At 42.2% G+C, this 15,184-nt stretch overlaps 4 protein-coding genes across 4 annotated transcripts; all 4 read right to left on the minus strand.

Annotated features, from left to right (window-relative positions):
- Positions 1 to 62: 62 nt before the first annotated feature.
- Positions 63 to 1,586, minus strand: LOC130693118 (uncharacterized). The gene is made up of 2 exons (XM_057516238.2): positions 1,441 to 1,586; positions 63 to 1,375 (listed from the first exon to the last, which is right to left on the minus strand). Exons 1-2 carry the CDS (start codon positions 1,462 to 1,464, stop codon positions 77 to 79), a joined length of 1,323 nt encoding a protein of 440 aa, XP_057372221.1. The 5' UTR covers positions 1,465 to 1,586; the 3' UTR covers positions 63 to 76.
- Positions 1,587 to 2,726: 1,140 nt separating this feature from the next.
- On the minus strand, positions 2,727 to 5,934 carry LOC130693389 (uncharacterized). The gene is made up of 2 exons (XM_057516519.1): positions 5,792 to 5,934; positions 2,727 to 5,729 (listed from the first exon to the last, which is right to left on the minus strand). Exons 1-2 carry the CDS (start codon positions 5,813 to 5,815, stop codon positions 2,862 to 2,864), a joined length of 2,892 nt encoding a protein of 963 aa, XP_057372502.1. The 5' UTR covers positions 5,816 to 5,934; the 3' UTR covers positions 2,727 to 2,861.
- A 503-nt stretch (positions 5,935 to 6,437) lies between these two features.
- LOC130693390 (uncharacterized) lies at positions 6,438 to 9,342 on the minus strand. Its single transcript, XM_057516520.2, has 2 exons — positions 9,286 to 9,342; positions 6,438 to 9,230 (listed from the first exon to the last, which is right to left on the minus strand). Exons 1-2 carry the CDS (start codon positions 9,307 to 9,309, stop codon positions 6,462 to 6,464), a joined length of 2,793 nt encoding a protein of 930 aa, XP_057372503.1. The 5' UTR covers positions 9,310 to 9,342; the 3' UTR covers positions 6,438 to 6,461.
- A 3,622-nt stretch (positions 9,343 to 12,964) lies between these two features.
- Positions 12,965 to 14,253, minus strand: LOC130693867 (uncharacterized). Its single transcript, XM_057517081.2, has 2 exons — positions 14,135 to 14,253; positions 12,965 to 14,061 (listed from the first exon to the last, which is right to left on the minus strand). Exons 1-2 carry the CDS (start codon positions 14,156 to 14,158, stop codon positions 13,033 to 13,035), a joined length of 1,053 nt encoding a protein of 350 aa, XP_057373064.1. The 5' UTR covers positions 14,159 to 14,253; the 3' UTR covers positions 12,965 to 13,032.
- Positions 14,254 to 15,184: the final 931 nt, after the last annotated feature.

Below are 15,184 nucleotides of genomic sequence, written 5' to 3' on the forward strand. Positions count from 1 at the left end.
TGATTGTATTATTTACAACGGTAGAAAACAAAACCTTTCTGGTTTATACAAAGGGATACGTGAAACATGTAAACATCTAAACTACAGTCTTGGGCCGTTGATCAGGCAGAGATCGCACAGGTGTAAACCCGGCGAATTGATCGGCCTTCACTTTAATGGGTGAATCAGAATTAGCCTTCGGAAAACCTTTGCCTGGTTGCGTGAAGTATTCTCTAGCAGAATCGTCTCCCATTTCCCAAACGTAATAATCGCCCATGTACTGCTTCGCAATGTAGAGGTCGTCCGATGATGGATGGCTAAACACGCCGATGACGGGCAGATGGTCGAAAACCGATACTCTGCGTAGTGCGACACGTTCCAACGATTTATTGTTATCTTCCAGCGAGACGTTGTCATCAGCAAGATCTTCTGTCGAGTTCTTCATCGTTTCCATGCTGTCCACGAGGTCGTCGAAAAGATCATCGTCGATTGTTGTGGTTTCTATTTCGTTAGAAATGTCGGGAGTGTCAACACTCTGCCCGACGGTCACGTCTTCCACAGAATCGAAATCAAAAAGCTGGGCGTTATTCTGGCTAGAGGCAATTGGGACGACGTTTCTTTGGATTAAACTACCCGCCATTTCCAAAGAATCATCGGTAACATCTTCTACGGATGTCTTATTCTTCAAGCTCTCCACGCTGTCGATACGATCGTCTTCCGTTGAGGTTCTGTTTTGATCGTGCTCATGACTATCTACAACGAATGGGCCATCTGTGGTATTCTCAAGTGAATCGTGATTGTCCACGTTGCGGTCGAGCGTGAACGAACGCGTTGATGGATGGCTAAATACGCGGATGACGGGCAGATGGTTGAAAACCGATACTTCACGTAGGGCGACACGTTCCAACAATTTATCGTTTTTTTCCAGCGAAACATTGTCATCAGCAAGATCTTCTGTCGAGTTCTTCACCGTTTCCATGCTGTCCACCAGGTCATCGAAAAGATCATCGTCGATTGTTGTGGTTTCTATTTCGTTAGAGATGTCCGGAGTGTCAACACTCTGCCCGACGGTCACGTCTTCCACAGAATCGAAATCAAATAGCTGGCCGTTATCCTGGCTAGAGGCAATTGGGACGACGTTTCGATTGATTGAACTAGCCACCATTTCCAAAGAATCGTTGGTAACATCTTCTACTGATGTCTGATTCTTCAAGCTCTCCACGCTGTCGATACGATCGTCTTCCGTTGAGGTTCTGTTTTGATCGTGCTCAAGACTATCTACAACGAATGGGCCATCTGTGGTATTCTCAAGTGAATCGTGATTGTCCACGTTGCGGTCGAGCGTGAATGAACGCGTCCCTTGAAAATTCGTTAAAACCACGACGACTCCGATGAGCTAATGTTTCAGAAAAGATCAAATTAAAGCAACATGTTTTGAAATAAGCGATTAAACATGTTTACCATAACTTTGCTGAACAGACGCATGATGATTGTTGTTGTACTAGACGCTTGAATCGTCTCTGAGAGAATAATATCAAATGGCAATAGAAGCGCGGTATTTATTCGATTTTAAACACGGAAAATAATTAGTGAGGACCTTGCGTCTGCAAGGTTACTACCGATAGTAAAATTAAGTTCGAAACGCGATGTTGGTGGAAGACTGGTTTTCGTTTGTCCCGCCACAACAACCGTCATTCTTTGACGAAGGATCAAACGCCAGAGAGTTAAGCCGCTTGAAAAGGACAAACAAGTGGAAATTAACATGGAACTGATTTCCTCTTTGGCCAAAATCGGTGGACGCTACCGTCTTATTGGGAGTGGCGCGTGTTTTTCCAAGGATAGCGCTTGCGTTCATTTGGAATCTATCGAATAAATAGAGACATAGATGTCAAACTAGGTGGGGAATTTCAGCAAGTTTGGGCCGTCGAGTTAATAAGAAAGATTGAAATTTACATGGCGCACAGAAGTACGGCGAAGGAAAGTGGTTGGCCTCGGAAACTCATTCACGGTGGCAATGGTTCCAAAGATCGATCAGTAAGAAGAGCTTTTGAACAACGCAACAATGATCTAGGGCTCAACGAAAATGAGACCATAATAAGGTTGTTTGCAAGCTACAAGGTGAAACTTACTAGAGGTAGGGGCAGCAAACTGAAAAACGAGAAAACAAAAAAAATGTGGGAATGGCATAGGAAAACTGATCTCATTTATTTTTGTTGTATATACTGTACCTTTTTATGTAAAACAGCTTTGCCCATGGGAAAAAGAAACAGATTTTTTTATTTCTATCTTTTCATGCAAAATAGCTATGCCCCTGTTCTAAGGTCATTTATTATATAAGCGCCGCATACGCCTAAGGTAGGCAAGCCCAGACCTGTCACGTCACGTGATAGATTGTGTCGAGCCATATATTTTTGCAATCAATTACAGAAATATGATTAACAGGAAGCGGAAATGAAAAAGCAACAAACGCAAATGTAAATCTCACTGGCCTCTAAAATAAATAGCAACGGGAGGGGGGCAAAAAATATGAAAAGGAATTCCGCGTCCCGAAACATGTTTATTAGCTTTTCAATCACTTTCCTTGTCGCAGAATTTTGACTTATAAAACCCCCCGTGACTGCTGTGCGTAGTTGATCTACTTTCTCCCTTCAAGATTTTTTGCGAGGTGGGCTGCACGTTGTTTCATTAAATCATGGCTGTCATAGTAGTAGCGGTATATTTTCATGCATAATACATAACTGGATCAATCATTTCATAATACGTTAATATAATAGAGGTTACGTATACTTTGAAATTATATCGTTTCGATGGATAATTTGTTAAGTACATGGCTTTGATACAATGGCATAGATTGAGATGCGCGACAATGAATATTCACAAAATTATGAAATTAAAAAGACGAGACATGCTACTAATAACATTGGGTAACACGACAAAGTCATCAGTACGCTTGAGCTGTCACTAAAATAGAAATAAGGAGAATCCCTACCACGCCCGGGTCTAGAACCAATCCAACTATGTTCGTCGATGAATACAAATTTCGAATCACGATTAAAGGGTTCCAACTGTTCCCACAGATCGTCATCGTCGGCGTAGCGGAAATAAAGTAGGCCGTCAGAATGGCTCAAAATCGGTTTGCGTATTTTGGTTGTTCGTGAGCGGTTATTGGCCGTCTTCCGGATCGCTTCATCTTTCCCATTTGGAATGGCTAAAACAGCGATGCGTGATCTCGGTTCATCCGGCAGTTGGTCGTCTTCGTGTTTTCCAACGTCCTTTCGACGAGGAATATCACCATGTTCGTCATCGAGTTCAATAAACTTACTGGTGTCAACCGCACGATCTCTAGTTTGAGATGGAACACGATCAGGATCGTTGGCCTCGTCAAATTGCGTGGGTTTAGAAATGGGATTGTGCGTTGTGGTCGTTTGCAGACGGATGTTGATAACTTGCTTTGTTTTAGGATCGATTTGAACTTCGTAATCGTCTCTCTGTTGCCAAGGAAAATCTTCTTCTGAAAGTTCAGCTACTGGAACAAGAGTAGTCGTCACACGGCTATCGATTACTGGACCGGTAGCATTAGCCAGTTCTCGTGCTAGTAAATTTATTTGAGAATTTAAATCGGGTGTAGGAGATGAATGCTCTTCTTTAGCCGTCTCATTTTGGCTGCTCGTTTGAACGTCCAACGTGATTGGAGTTGGGCTTAATTGTGTCTGAATATCCTCCGTTTCATTTTTCTTCGTCTGAACTATGTCATCGTCTTGATGTTGCCGTGGACGCATATCTGAATCTTGGGAAGGTTCGAAAACCAACGTGGGTCCAGTAGTGGGTTGCGTGACGCTGTCCGGAACTGTTGCTTGTTCAGCGTGCATGGTAGCATGAGCATAGCGTGAATTTTGCGCTATTCGGACATTAACGACTTCTTTTGTTGTGGGATGAATTTGAATTTCAAAACCATCTTTCAGTTGCCATGGCAATTCAGTGGGCTGCTGAGGAGGCTGGGTCGTCGAGGAAGGGTCTTTCATCGTTTCTATACGTCCTTGAATGACCGTCTCACTTTCTTTCGTGAGATTGTACGTGATTGGGTCAGGATTGCTGGATTGGCTCATAATTTGTTTTCTATAATAAAATGGTATTGGTAAAGGCATAAGTGCTTCTCTGATTACCATTTTTGTCCGAGGAGCACGTATCTCTTGTGTTGGAGTGATAGGATTCTCATGAAGGGTGAGGTTTGATTTCGTCTGAATTTTCGTGCGGATGTTGACCACTTGCTCTGTTTTGGGGTCTATTTGGACTTGATGATTGCCTCTCTGTAACCAAGGAAGCTCTTCGTGTTTGGTAGTAGTTTGTTCCAAAGCTGGTGTCACTAGTTTCTCAGCACTAGAATTTTCATGCTCTACATGAGGCGGCCTTACAGTTGTTTCATTAGTTGCATTTAGATGGGCACTTATGTTAACCACTTGCTGTGTTTTAGGGTTTATCTCGACTTCAAAACCATCGGTGTTTTGCCATGGAAACTCTTCGTCTTTTCCAGACGAGTTGGACGGTGATAACGATGGTTCAATATTTCTCGAGTCCCCGTATTCGTGAGACGGCCTGACTGGTTTGCTTTTTGTTTTCAATAAAGGCACACGAATGTTGACTATTTCCTTAGTTTGCGGATGGATCTGTACTTCAAAATGAGCTCTGCGCTCCCAAGGCAAACAGTCCGGCTCCTTGCAGTGGACGGGCATTTGAGTTGGGCTACCCGATTCAATTAAGCCTTCAGTCGTTTGATTGGCTTCCATTTTATTTGGATCCATATTAGGACCATGACTCCGCTCCAGGTTTAAGTTGTCAGCTCCGGAATGCCCAATAATAGATTTAGGGCTAGTCGTATGATTCACGATATCGTCTGACTGTACCGTGATCGGTTTCTCAGAATCCCTAAAAATTGATTCGTTAAACTGAGACGATTGTATCACCTTACCGTTTTCATTAGAATAATTAGCAATAGAATCATTGCTTCTTGATGGACTCTCGCCATAAGATTCTGTTTCATTTTTCTTCTGATGGAATACATTGTCTATATGTTCGGCCGACTCACTATTATTCCTTGGTGTAAGTAATAATGATCCTTCTCTTGAATTAAGCGCATTACGGGCTGTAGTAGTTAGGACACTTGGCTTCCGAGCTGACGTTCTACGTGCCCATTCACCATATACTATTCGAGTTCTGTTCACCATCTGCTGTCTCGATGACGTAGGTAACGGATAGCGAACTGTTGTCCTGATCGTTGATGTTCTATTTATCACTTGCTTTGGCCTCGTGTAGCGGGGCGCAACCGTTACACGTTTATTATCTTGAATTGCCTTCTCATCAGCCGTCGTTCTTGATTGACTTTTGTTGATCCTCTTTAAATCTGCGAATGCTGGCGTTTCAGGTGAGTTTGCTTTTTGATATGACAAGGAATAGTTGCATTGTCTGCCTTGACAACGTCTTGCGTTCAAATTTGGTACATTGCGGAATCGGCCCCCATTAATGCTGTCAGGTAGACTCACTTGTCCTGTAATTGGATCAACACTCACTATCAGCTGCACGGTGAACTTTCCATCAACAGTTGTCGTAACGGTAGTTCGCTTTTGTCGCAGTTGATGCCCTGTTGATTGCTTGTATCCATTTAAGTAAGTATTGAGGCCATCTTGAAAATACTGTTCTCTGTTCCAGTCAAAAGATTCGGTGACTTGTATGACCAGCATCAATACGCCAATCAACTAAAAATAAAAACATTAAACAAACTGCAAAGAGAAAAACAAAAATGAGGAGACGCGCTTACCGTTACGTTTAAAAATGCAGACATGATTCATTGGTTGACCTTCTCCAGTGTCACAAGCGAAGCAAAATGACGACTACATTTGATATAACCCTTTCAAACAGAATCGATAAGGGGAGGGAGGCGCCTAATATTGATGTTGATCATTCGGGGTTTCACCGCGAAAAGAAAGGAACTGTAACTGCTGCATCTCACTTATACCTTTTCACCTGTGCGCCATCAGAAACCTGCAGCCCCTGTAAACAGACTGCCAAGGTTTAGAAAGGTCTATCGCACTTTGCATTCGCGCGAATGTTGGATGTGTTACAAAACATTGACACACTTTCACGCACAATTGCATTACTTGTTGTTTAAAAAGCGAATAACAAGGGCAATTGCATTGCAATTGGCCATCGGAAAAAGGACAATCAGCATACAAATTTACATGGCAAAATAAGACATTTCAATAGCCTTTTTATTACTTCATTTTTGTTTTAAATGGCCCATTAGTTGTGTTGGACTTTAACGGCCAAAAAAGTGGGCTAGAAAATTTGCAAATTGAAATGCATGTATTGTGACCAATGGCAAATGCTACAATAATTAAACAGACTACTCATTAGATTTAAACGCCCCTTTGTAAAGTAAAGAATTAATAGAATTGAGAAAAATGTACAGTGAGCTTAAACGTGCCTGGTTACCAACAAACTAATAGGCAAGCGATAATGAATGGCAAAAACGAGTTGATGATCGGAGACGAACTACTAGAAGATAACGCAAGAGCTTCAGCGTATTTCTTCATGAGGCGCTTACTTCTAGCTTCCGGCGCCGATTTCAAACGACCATCCATTTCGTGTATCTTTTGCTGGAAAACGGGGTTCGTTAAAATGTCGTTCAACTCTGAGGATACATCGTTTTGCTCTCCAGAGTGTCGGAAAAATTCCATTTTAGGGCGTCTTTCTTGTTTGCGCAATTGGGGCCTCATAATTCGTTTGATTTTTGACAGCAATCTGACATTGACTTCCAGCGAATGATCATCCTGTTCTTCAGAGTTTCGGGACGGTGTCGATTGATTTCGGCTATTCTGTTTAAGTCTCTCAACCGAACTATCATCTCGCATTTCATCGGCATGTTTATCATTAACAGCTGCTTGAATTTGTTCAATCGTCACCTGTGGCACTTTTTGTCGATTACCACCGTGACGTGGAGCTTTCGTTGAAGGCGTTTCTTGTTCTGGAACTGGTCTGGGCAGATGAATCTTCTGATGTTCATCAATGTGACCGATAATTTCACTGGACACAATGCCATCGTCCACTTCTACCACAACAGTTCTGTTCCGCTGGGCAGTTGCTTGTTTAGCTCCAACGCGGGGATCCCTGTCTACGATTTCGATGGAGATGTTAGGCTCATCAACATCTCCGTCAATGATATGCCGGTTAAGATTTATTGGTCTTTGGATATTGTTATTGCTTGATTGTTGGCTTTGGCTTGAGTTGGAAGCAAGCATTTCATCGGCATGGTTATCAATAACAGCTGCTTGAATTTGTTCAATCGTCACCTGTGGCACTTTTTGTCGATTGCCACCGCGACGTGGAGCTTTCGTTGAAGGCGTTTCTTGTTCTGGAACTGGTCTGGGCAGATGAATCTTCTGATGTTCATCAATGTGACCGATAATTTCGCTGGACACAATGCCATCGTCCACTTCTACCACAACAGTTCTGTTCCGCTGGGCAGTTGCTTGTTTAGCTCCAACGCGGGGATCCCTGTCTACGATTTCAATGGAGATGTTAGGCTCATCCACATCTCCGTCATTGACATGCCGATTAAGATTGATTGGTCTTTGGGTATTGGTATTGCTTGATTGTTGGCTTTGGCTTGCGTTCGAAGCAAATGCGGATCTCAGTGCTCTTTCATCGGAGATTTGATTTTGCTTATCTGCAGGTTGATCGCTCTCAGTTTGATAACCAACAATGCCTGTCATTTCAGTTCTTGGTTCGGTTTGAATGTTAGTAACCGTAATAGTTTCGCCGATGTTCGTTTCCGGCTCGTATTGAGTTCCTCCTTCAATTTCAGTGTTAACAAAAGCATCAGCTCTTCCTAAATTTATTTCAGGTTGGATTGGGATCGTTTGCGCAACGCCTTCGTTAGTATGGAAGACACCAGTGCCTAAATTTGCCTTTGGTCGGATCGTGAGGATGACATCCGCATCCTTTTGAAACTGTTCCGCACTGCTGATGATGATAAAGCTATCGGTTCTACCTGAATTCGGTCCTTGCTCGGCTAGACTTACCTGATGAACGACGGGATCCATTGGCACTCCATATGGCACGATAACACGGCCGAGGTCTATGGGCTCTGGCTGGACTTGTACAGGCCCAGCGATATCTTCATGTACGAAAGAATCTACGTTACCTAAATTAGACTCTTGAGTTCGAGCTAATTGACCTGTTTCAAATTGAACGGGAACCCGATCGTTCAGCACAAATTCTACAGACGAATCTTCCTGTCTCCATTGTGCTCTGGGAAATGGTCTATAGGACGCGGATGGTTTAACGTGAATGTTGAAAACTTGTTTCACTTTTACCAACGGCAAATGGCTCGCCCTTCCAGACAAGTTTAAGTTGGTTGCTGTTTGGCTTCTCATGTTGAAACGTTCGTTAGTATTAGGATTCAGTTCTACAGCGAAATCACCTTTTTGTTCCATCTGAAATGTGTCAAGTCCTCCCGAAGTCGAAGGAAATGGACTTGCGTGATCACCGACCGCAATTTCAGTTTCTTGAACGTGAGTGATTTGGCTAGCCGTTGATTGTCTTCCCTCACCTGTTTCGCTGTCGGTAACGAAAGATGTTCCGATATTTGTTGCTTGATCGAATGGAGCGGCTTGTCCGCTAGTTTGAATAGCCGGTGCCGGCTCATCCATTTTGCTAATGGCAATCGATTCTCCAGTTGTTGCGTTCCGGGCGAATTGATCGATGGTTGCATCCAATTGGCTCTCAGCAAACGATTCACTTACGCTGGCAACGATTTGTGAATCTCCAGTTGGATTTTCTGCATCCTGCCGTGGCTGAGTTTCGAAAACTGGAACATCGACCTCTCCTGCTTGAACAGGTTCATTGGTATTCAGGATAATGACGGGAGCATCCGCAGAACTTTCAATTTTTGCTTCTTGGTTTGTTGGAATCAATAGAGTACCGAACGCGTCTGCCGGGAATGTTCGAACGTTGCCTTTGTTTGCGAATGAATTCGCTTCTCCGAAAAAGAGATGAGTTGTTTGATCGTCTATTACTTCCTTTAAAGTTTCTCTTCCGTCAGCGATGATAACGTCCTCAACTTGCCTGGTTTTCGGCGGATGGATCTCAGCAGTTTGGTTGGCTATGGTCTTCACGCTTGAGGTTGGTTCGCCCACCGCTTTGCTGTCGATGGCAGATGAATGAATTGCTCTTTCATTGAGGAGTACTCCCAGTAGCTGGAATGAATAATTAATGTAATGTAATTACAAAAAAGAAAATTTTGAGGCTTACCAATATGTAAAAGAGACGTGGCATGATGTCGGGAGAAACGAACTAGTTGCCACTGACACCACCGAGCATTTAAAATGGGTAGTTCGAATGTCAGTTCGGTTATAGTCTAACATTTCAATGTGATCAAAAAAAGAAAATAAAACCTTGGCGCGACTGATTAGGGAAATGTGGCAAGGTTAAGGCTTTTATTGCTCAACGTTCCAATCAAACATTTGGACAGACATTCGCAAAGGACCTTATGATTTTCCAAGTATGCCCGTTTTTTTGTTTCTGTTATTTGTTAAGAAAAACGCTAGTGACCGTGACAAGCAATACGCGGATAATGTTTAACCCCTTCGCTTTTGTTTTAAAATTTAATAGTTGAAAGACACAACGAATGCCATCTGGCATTGAAAGTCGTTGCGATTAGTTATTCGAAAGGATTTTTTTTTTAAATGCATTTCTCTCTAGTGCTACCGTATATGTGCATGGCATTATTGACCTACCTAATTCAAAACTGATTTGTAATCGTTCGCTTTCGATATTTGGGAAAAACTTCCAAGGGAACGGTGAGTCATCTACGTAAAAATCTACAGAAATTGAATCCAGTAGCTCGAAATGTTTTCGAATTTATACACTGTCACGTAGGTTTAATCGAACAACTTGATGAGAGGTGTACGTGCTCACCCAGATTTTGGTAAGGGGAAAATAGATTCATTAACTGTAAGTTTTTGCTTTAACCTTGGACCTGACTGGCAAAATTTTCATATTTTGCTTATTCCCGCTAATTACTTTCTTGTAAAAGGACAATGCCAAAAAGGTTACCACTACATTACGCCCCTGGTAAAGGTGGGGCAATCAAAAGGAGAGGACAGAAACAGGTGGCGTGATACAACACGTAGACGGTGTATTTTCTTTTCTGAAAAAGAATTATTTAGCAACTATCTTCGAAACACCTTGGCCCATTATAGAAGCGAAAAATACAAGGAAACTTTGTTTTATTCTGTAAAAGAAATGAACTAAAAGGAAAATGGATTTTTATGTTTTTATGATTGATACGTTGAAAGCGAATTAATACGAACAATCGACATTGGAGATTGCAGGTGTCACTTTTTTATGTGACATACATAAACAGAAAAACAGGGAAACCCCCCAGTTTAAATAACCACATTTCTCTTGATAACGCTCGTTTTGGGAACGAGGCTTTCATACTTGACTTTTACGTTATGCTAATCAGTTGTGATTGCGGTAACAAAGAAACTGAATTTTGTTCTGCGTGATTGATCAAGTTTCACTGAACGAAAGTCTTCCTCTCTATTGCACCTTGAGGAACGAGCTGTGGTTACCCTTTTTGAAACGAGAAAGTAGAATTAGAAGCAGATCGAGTAAGGACGTTGACAAGCATTTTATTAATAGGTTGCAATGAAAAGCAAAACGGATATAGGCGGGCAGACGTTATACGTTTTCCTTATTTGTTCGGATTCGTATTTTTGGATGGGCGATAGCTCCAAAAAAATATGGCTTCCATTCAGTCAAACCCAATTTTTGTATATATGAATTGCCAAGTTTCAAATCGTTTTTGCACAGCTTTCCTTTCTTCTACGCAACACGCCCCAATCGAAAATTGACGATAGATATAGCGCCCAGCCCACCACCATTGAAGGCCAATTTCTAAAACAGTTTGCCTTTAAGGATTTGATTTGTAATCGTATCCGTATAGTGCAATCAAATCCGGGGTTTTACCCAATGGTATGTACATAAAAAAGCTGACGTCACCTTTACGTTATTAACGCGAATTTAAAACACAATGAAAGCCAGTACTCATTAAAATAAGATTTTCTTTTGAAACTATCGGAGTCGTGAAAATCATAATCAGAGTCTTTTTTTGCAATCTGGTTATCTAAAACTTAAATCTAAATGGCGTGAATGAAAAAAACAAAACGATAAGAATTGGCGGACGGGTTTCAAGTGCCAAGGTGTTTTGCAATTTTTAATGTCCACTTCTCACGACGTATTTCTGCACGATCAACGAGTTTCTTTAACAAGTGCTCTGTGCACTCATTAAAATAACAAGTTGATTCAACAAGAAACGACATTGTCCACACAAAAAAAGGGTAAAAAAAAAAGAAAAACGTAGATAACAAAACATCCCCCTTCATTGTTGGGCGTTTTCCACCAAGGTTATGACGTGGATAACACTGAACAAATGTCGAAGATTGTTCTCCTTGTAATAGCGGGCACACTTCTAATCTTCAAAGAAGCAAATATTGCCCCATTTGAAAGCTTTGCTTTTAAATGCTCACGTAGATTTGCGTTTCTTTCGCTTTTGTTCTCGTAAACCAGAAACAGATTTCTGAAGTGGGTGTCTTTTGTGGTTCGCTAGACTCACTTAGAAATTGTGCATTTTCTATAGCAACTCAGCATAAAGACGTGCCCAAGGTTACAATACACTAATGATGAATTAAAACAAAATGGCTATTAGTGAAATGCTTTACTATTCTTGAGTGAATCGGTGTCCTGCTCATCAGAAATAATAAGAAAACGCCATGTAGGACCACACCTCTATGATTGCGTCGTTTTGTGAGCAGGACATACTTGGGACAATAGAGTAGAGCAAAGCCAACGGTGTTTCGCTCCAGGCATTCTGCTCATTGCAAATTTTCCAAAACTTTCCGCAGAAGAATAGTTCCTTGTCCGTGTAAAAAGCGTTGCCCTTTTTAGTATTGATAAAAATGGCCGTTAACTCTTGCCTCACTGTTTCCTTTGTGGGTCTGATTACGCGTATGAAGTGCTTTTTGAAAGTTATGCGCGTAGATGTCAATTAAAGAATTCAATGTATAAACATAAAGGCAAGGACCTTGATGACATTTATCGCCATACAGTAAGGTCAACTGTTCTTTTCTAATGTTTTCAAATGTCAACTAAGATTTAAGAATGGCGGATCATGAAAAAGATAAACGGGTACGTAAGTAACTTGGTTGGCGATAAAATCTCCACGACTTGGAAATGAATAATTAACAAACAAAAAAACTGGAGTACAGGAAATGCACTGCGTGAAGAATTGCGACATCGTCTTTGTTACGTAAATTCCATGCGGATCTTATCTCACATCCGTCACTATGGTCATGACTAGCAGCATAAATCCACATGCCACTCTAAAATAAATTGCAATCTTTATTCACGACCGAAATCAAACTTGTAATACGGGCACTTCAAACGTATAGCATCTACCCGGATATTGTTTCGTAGGTGCTGGACAAAGAGCTGGCCAGCTCCATCCTTCAGACGAACTAAAATTATGTTTACAGCAACGTATGTCACACAGAATGCTGTGTATTTGCAAATCAAAATGAAAATCCCCCATAACTCACTAATTGAAAACCGAAACCAGCCGTCCAATCAAAAGGTCCCAACCCAATCAAAGCAATAACATTTAAAACTTGTTTATTTATATCACTCTCTGTCTCGTTCAAGCTCGCCGCTTTTTTTTTCAACGCGTTAATTATAACCATAATAAACAAATTAATGATCATTTTCTAGTAACTCGAAATAGGAAATAGAAATAACGCAAAAAATCGATGCACAACTCTTGAATAATTACAGTTGCTATAACCAACTGTTTTCAAAACAAAAAGTAAATTGAAGTGTTTGAAAAAAAAAAAAGGAGGGGAAATCTGTGTCGACGAGAGAGGCCAAGAAATAAGAACGAACCGACTGTATAACATTGGAAGCCAAAAGAATTTCGTTATCCCTTGATAAACGAAAAGGCTATAAGAACCACGCCCAAAAGCAGGCAATGAAAAACGGAAGGAAGTACGAAGAATTCACGGACGGGCTCGAGCTTTCGCCGGATGGAGTGGAATAGACGGCAAGGGCCGTGGCGTATTTCTCCATCAAACGTTTGCCTCTGGGTCCGGGAGCCCTTTTCAGACGGTCGTCGATTTCTTGGATCTTTTGCTGGAACGTTGGATTGGCCAAGATCTCGTTAAACTCCAGGGAGACTTCGTGACGTTCGTCGTAATGTTGGTTCACTTGCTGGCCAAGACGCTGGCCCTGGCTCGGTGCCAATGGCGTTGTGCTTTGGACGGCCGGTTTGAGAAGGCTAAGCAATTGCGGAAGGAGGCTGAAATCGACTTCGTACGAGACGTCGTCATGTTCGTCGGAATCTCGGAAGAGGCGGACACCTTGCTGAGTTGCCCCTTGATTGTTCTGCACGTGTTGGCGATTAGGAACGCGGCCAACAAGGTCCTCCAGCGACAAATCGCGATGCTCGTCAGAGTCCCGGAAGCGACGCCCACTTTGCGGGACTGCGAGGACAGCCGGTTGAGTTTGGACGCGGTGACGGTTGGAATGCCGGCCAATCACGTCTTCCAGCGACAGGTCGTGACGTTCGATAGAATCGTCGGAGAAACGGACACCTTGCCCGGCTGGAACGACCGCCGGCCTTTGATGAGCTGCTTGAACGTGCTGTCGGTTGGCATTGCGGCCAATCAGGTCCTCTAGCGACAAGTCGTGACGTTCGTTGGAATGGCGTGAAAATAGGACACCTTGCTGGGCAGGATGAACGGACGGTCTTTGCTGGCCCGGTGTCGCTTGAACATTCTGAGCATTTGCGACACGTCCGATAACTTCCATCGAAACATCATCGTGTTCGTGAGATTGGGTCAAGCCTATGACGTGCCCATTTACCGTAAACGTTTGGCCCGGCCGCATTCCTTGAAGATTTCCAGCAGCCATCTGAGTTGGCAGGTTCGACTGGCTATTTGCTGTATTCAGAAGCATCAATGCTCCCACCAGCTAAAGGAAAATAACGCAAATAATGAAATTAAACGCGAAGACAGAAACAAATAGTGTTAAAGACATTGTGTACCATTATATTGAAAGAGGCGAACATGGTTGGTTGTCTGGATCGAAACTAGTCGTGTCAGTTTGACTCGACAACCGCCGTAGAAATAAGATCTCTTGTTTCCTAGCCAAGCTTAGATATATGCACGGAGTAGCTCTAACCGAAATCGAATGCGGAAGACCTTGGCTCGACTTGTGGGTTACAAGGTTATACAACGCTGTTCTCTTGTTTGTTCTGCCGTGTGTCTTAAATTCGAGCTCATTCTGTTACACCTTTTTGCACGACAAAAAAATGGATTTTGGATTTTGAAAAAAATATGGGGTATTTACTTTGATTAGGGTGGCACCTTTAGGCTTTTTTTTTGTTTTTGGCTTTTGCAAACACAACTTGGCGCAGGTGATCCAGTGAGTAATAGGAAGTGAAAGGTACTGGTGACCTTGCTGTCAGGTGAGGGTATATCTAAATGAGAATAAAAACAAAAGTATTGCGCTGCGTTGCAAAGAACAAAAAACCTTTTGAATGATGGTTGTTGAACATGCGCACGAAAGGGTTCGTTGGGTGCACAAAAACGTTTAATTGGTAGACAAATTTCAAAGTGACATTCAAAAGGACAATGGCTAACTTCTTGCCTACTTGACACTACGCAAGCTAATTGGTCGATTGTGGTTCAATCAACGTAAAAAAATTTTATATTAGGGGTTTTTTTCAAGTGCGTCTTTATTTGTAATGCAAGTTTAATGTTAGTTATTTTGTTGGCGTACGTCATTTCGTCACTCTGTCTTGAAATCTAGTTTAATGTACGCTCGTTTGAGAGACGGGGTGCCTTGATGGAACAAGATAAAAGGCCTTTGATTCTGAGAAACGAATTCTATCCGTGGGGCACCCTGAGAAAAATACGTGGAACAAAAGGCGAAACTGGTTTGAAAATATTGAGAAATTTGGAATCGAAGTTTTAATTTCTGGGAGAATGGCCCTTTCATTTCACGGGCACGCTCAATATAGTTCCCCCCTCCCATCTACATCATAACCATATAGTTTGGCACAATGAAGCAAAACAGGAATTGAAACGAAGGT

This window comes from Daphnia carinata, chromosome 3 (assembly GCF_022539665.2).
Source record: "Daphnia carinata strain CSIRO-1 chromosome 3, CSIRO_AGI_Dcar_HiC_V3, whole genome shotgun sequence".
In the NCBI taxonomy this organism is placed as follows: Eukaryota; Metazoa; Arthropoda; class Branchiopoda; order Diplostraca; family Daphniidae; genus Daphnia; species Daphnia carinata.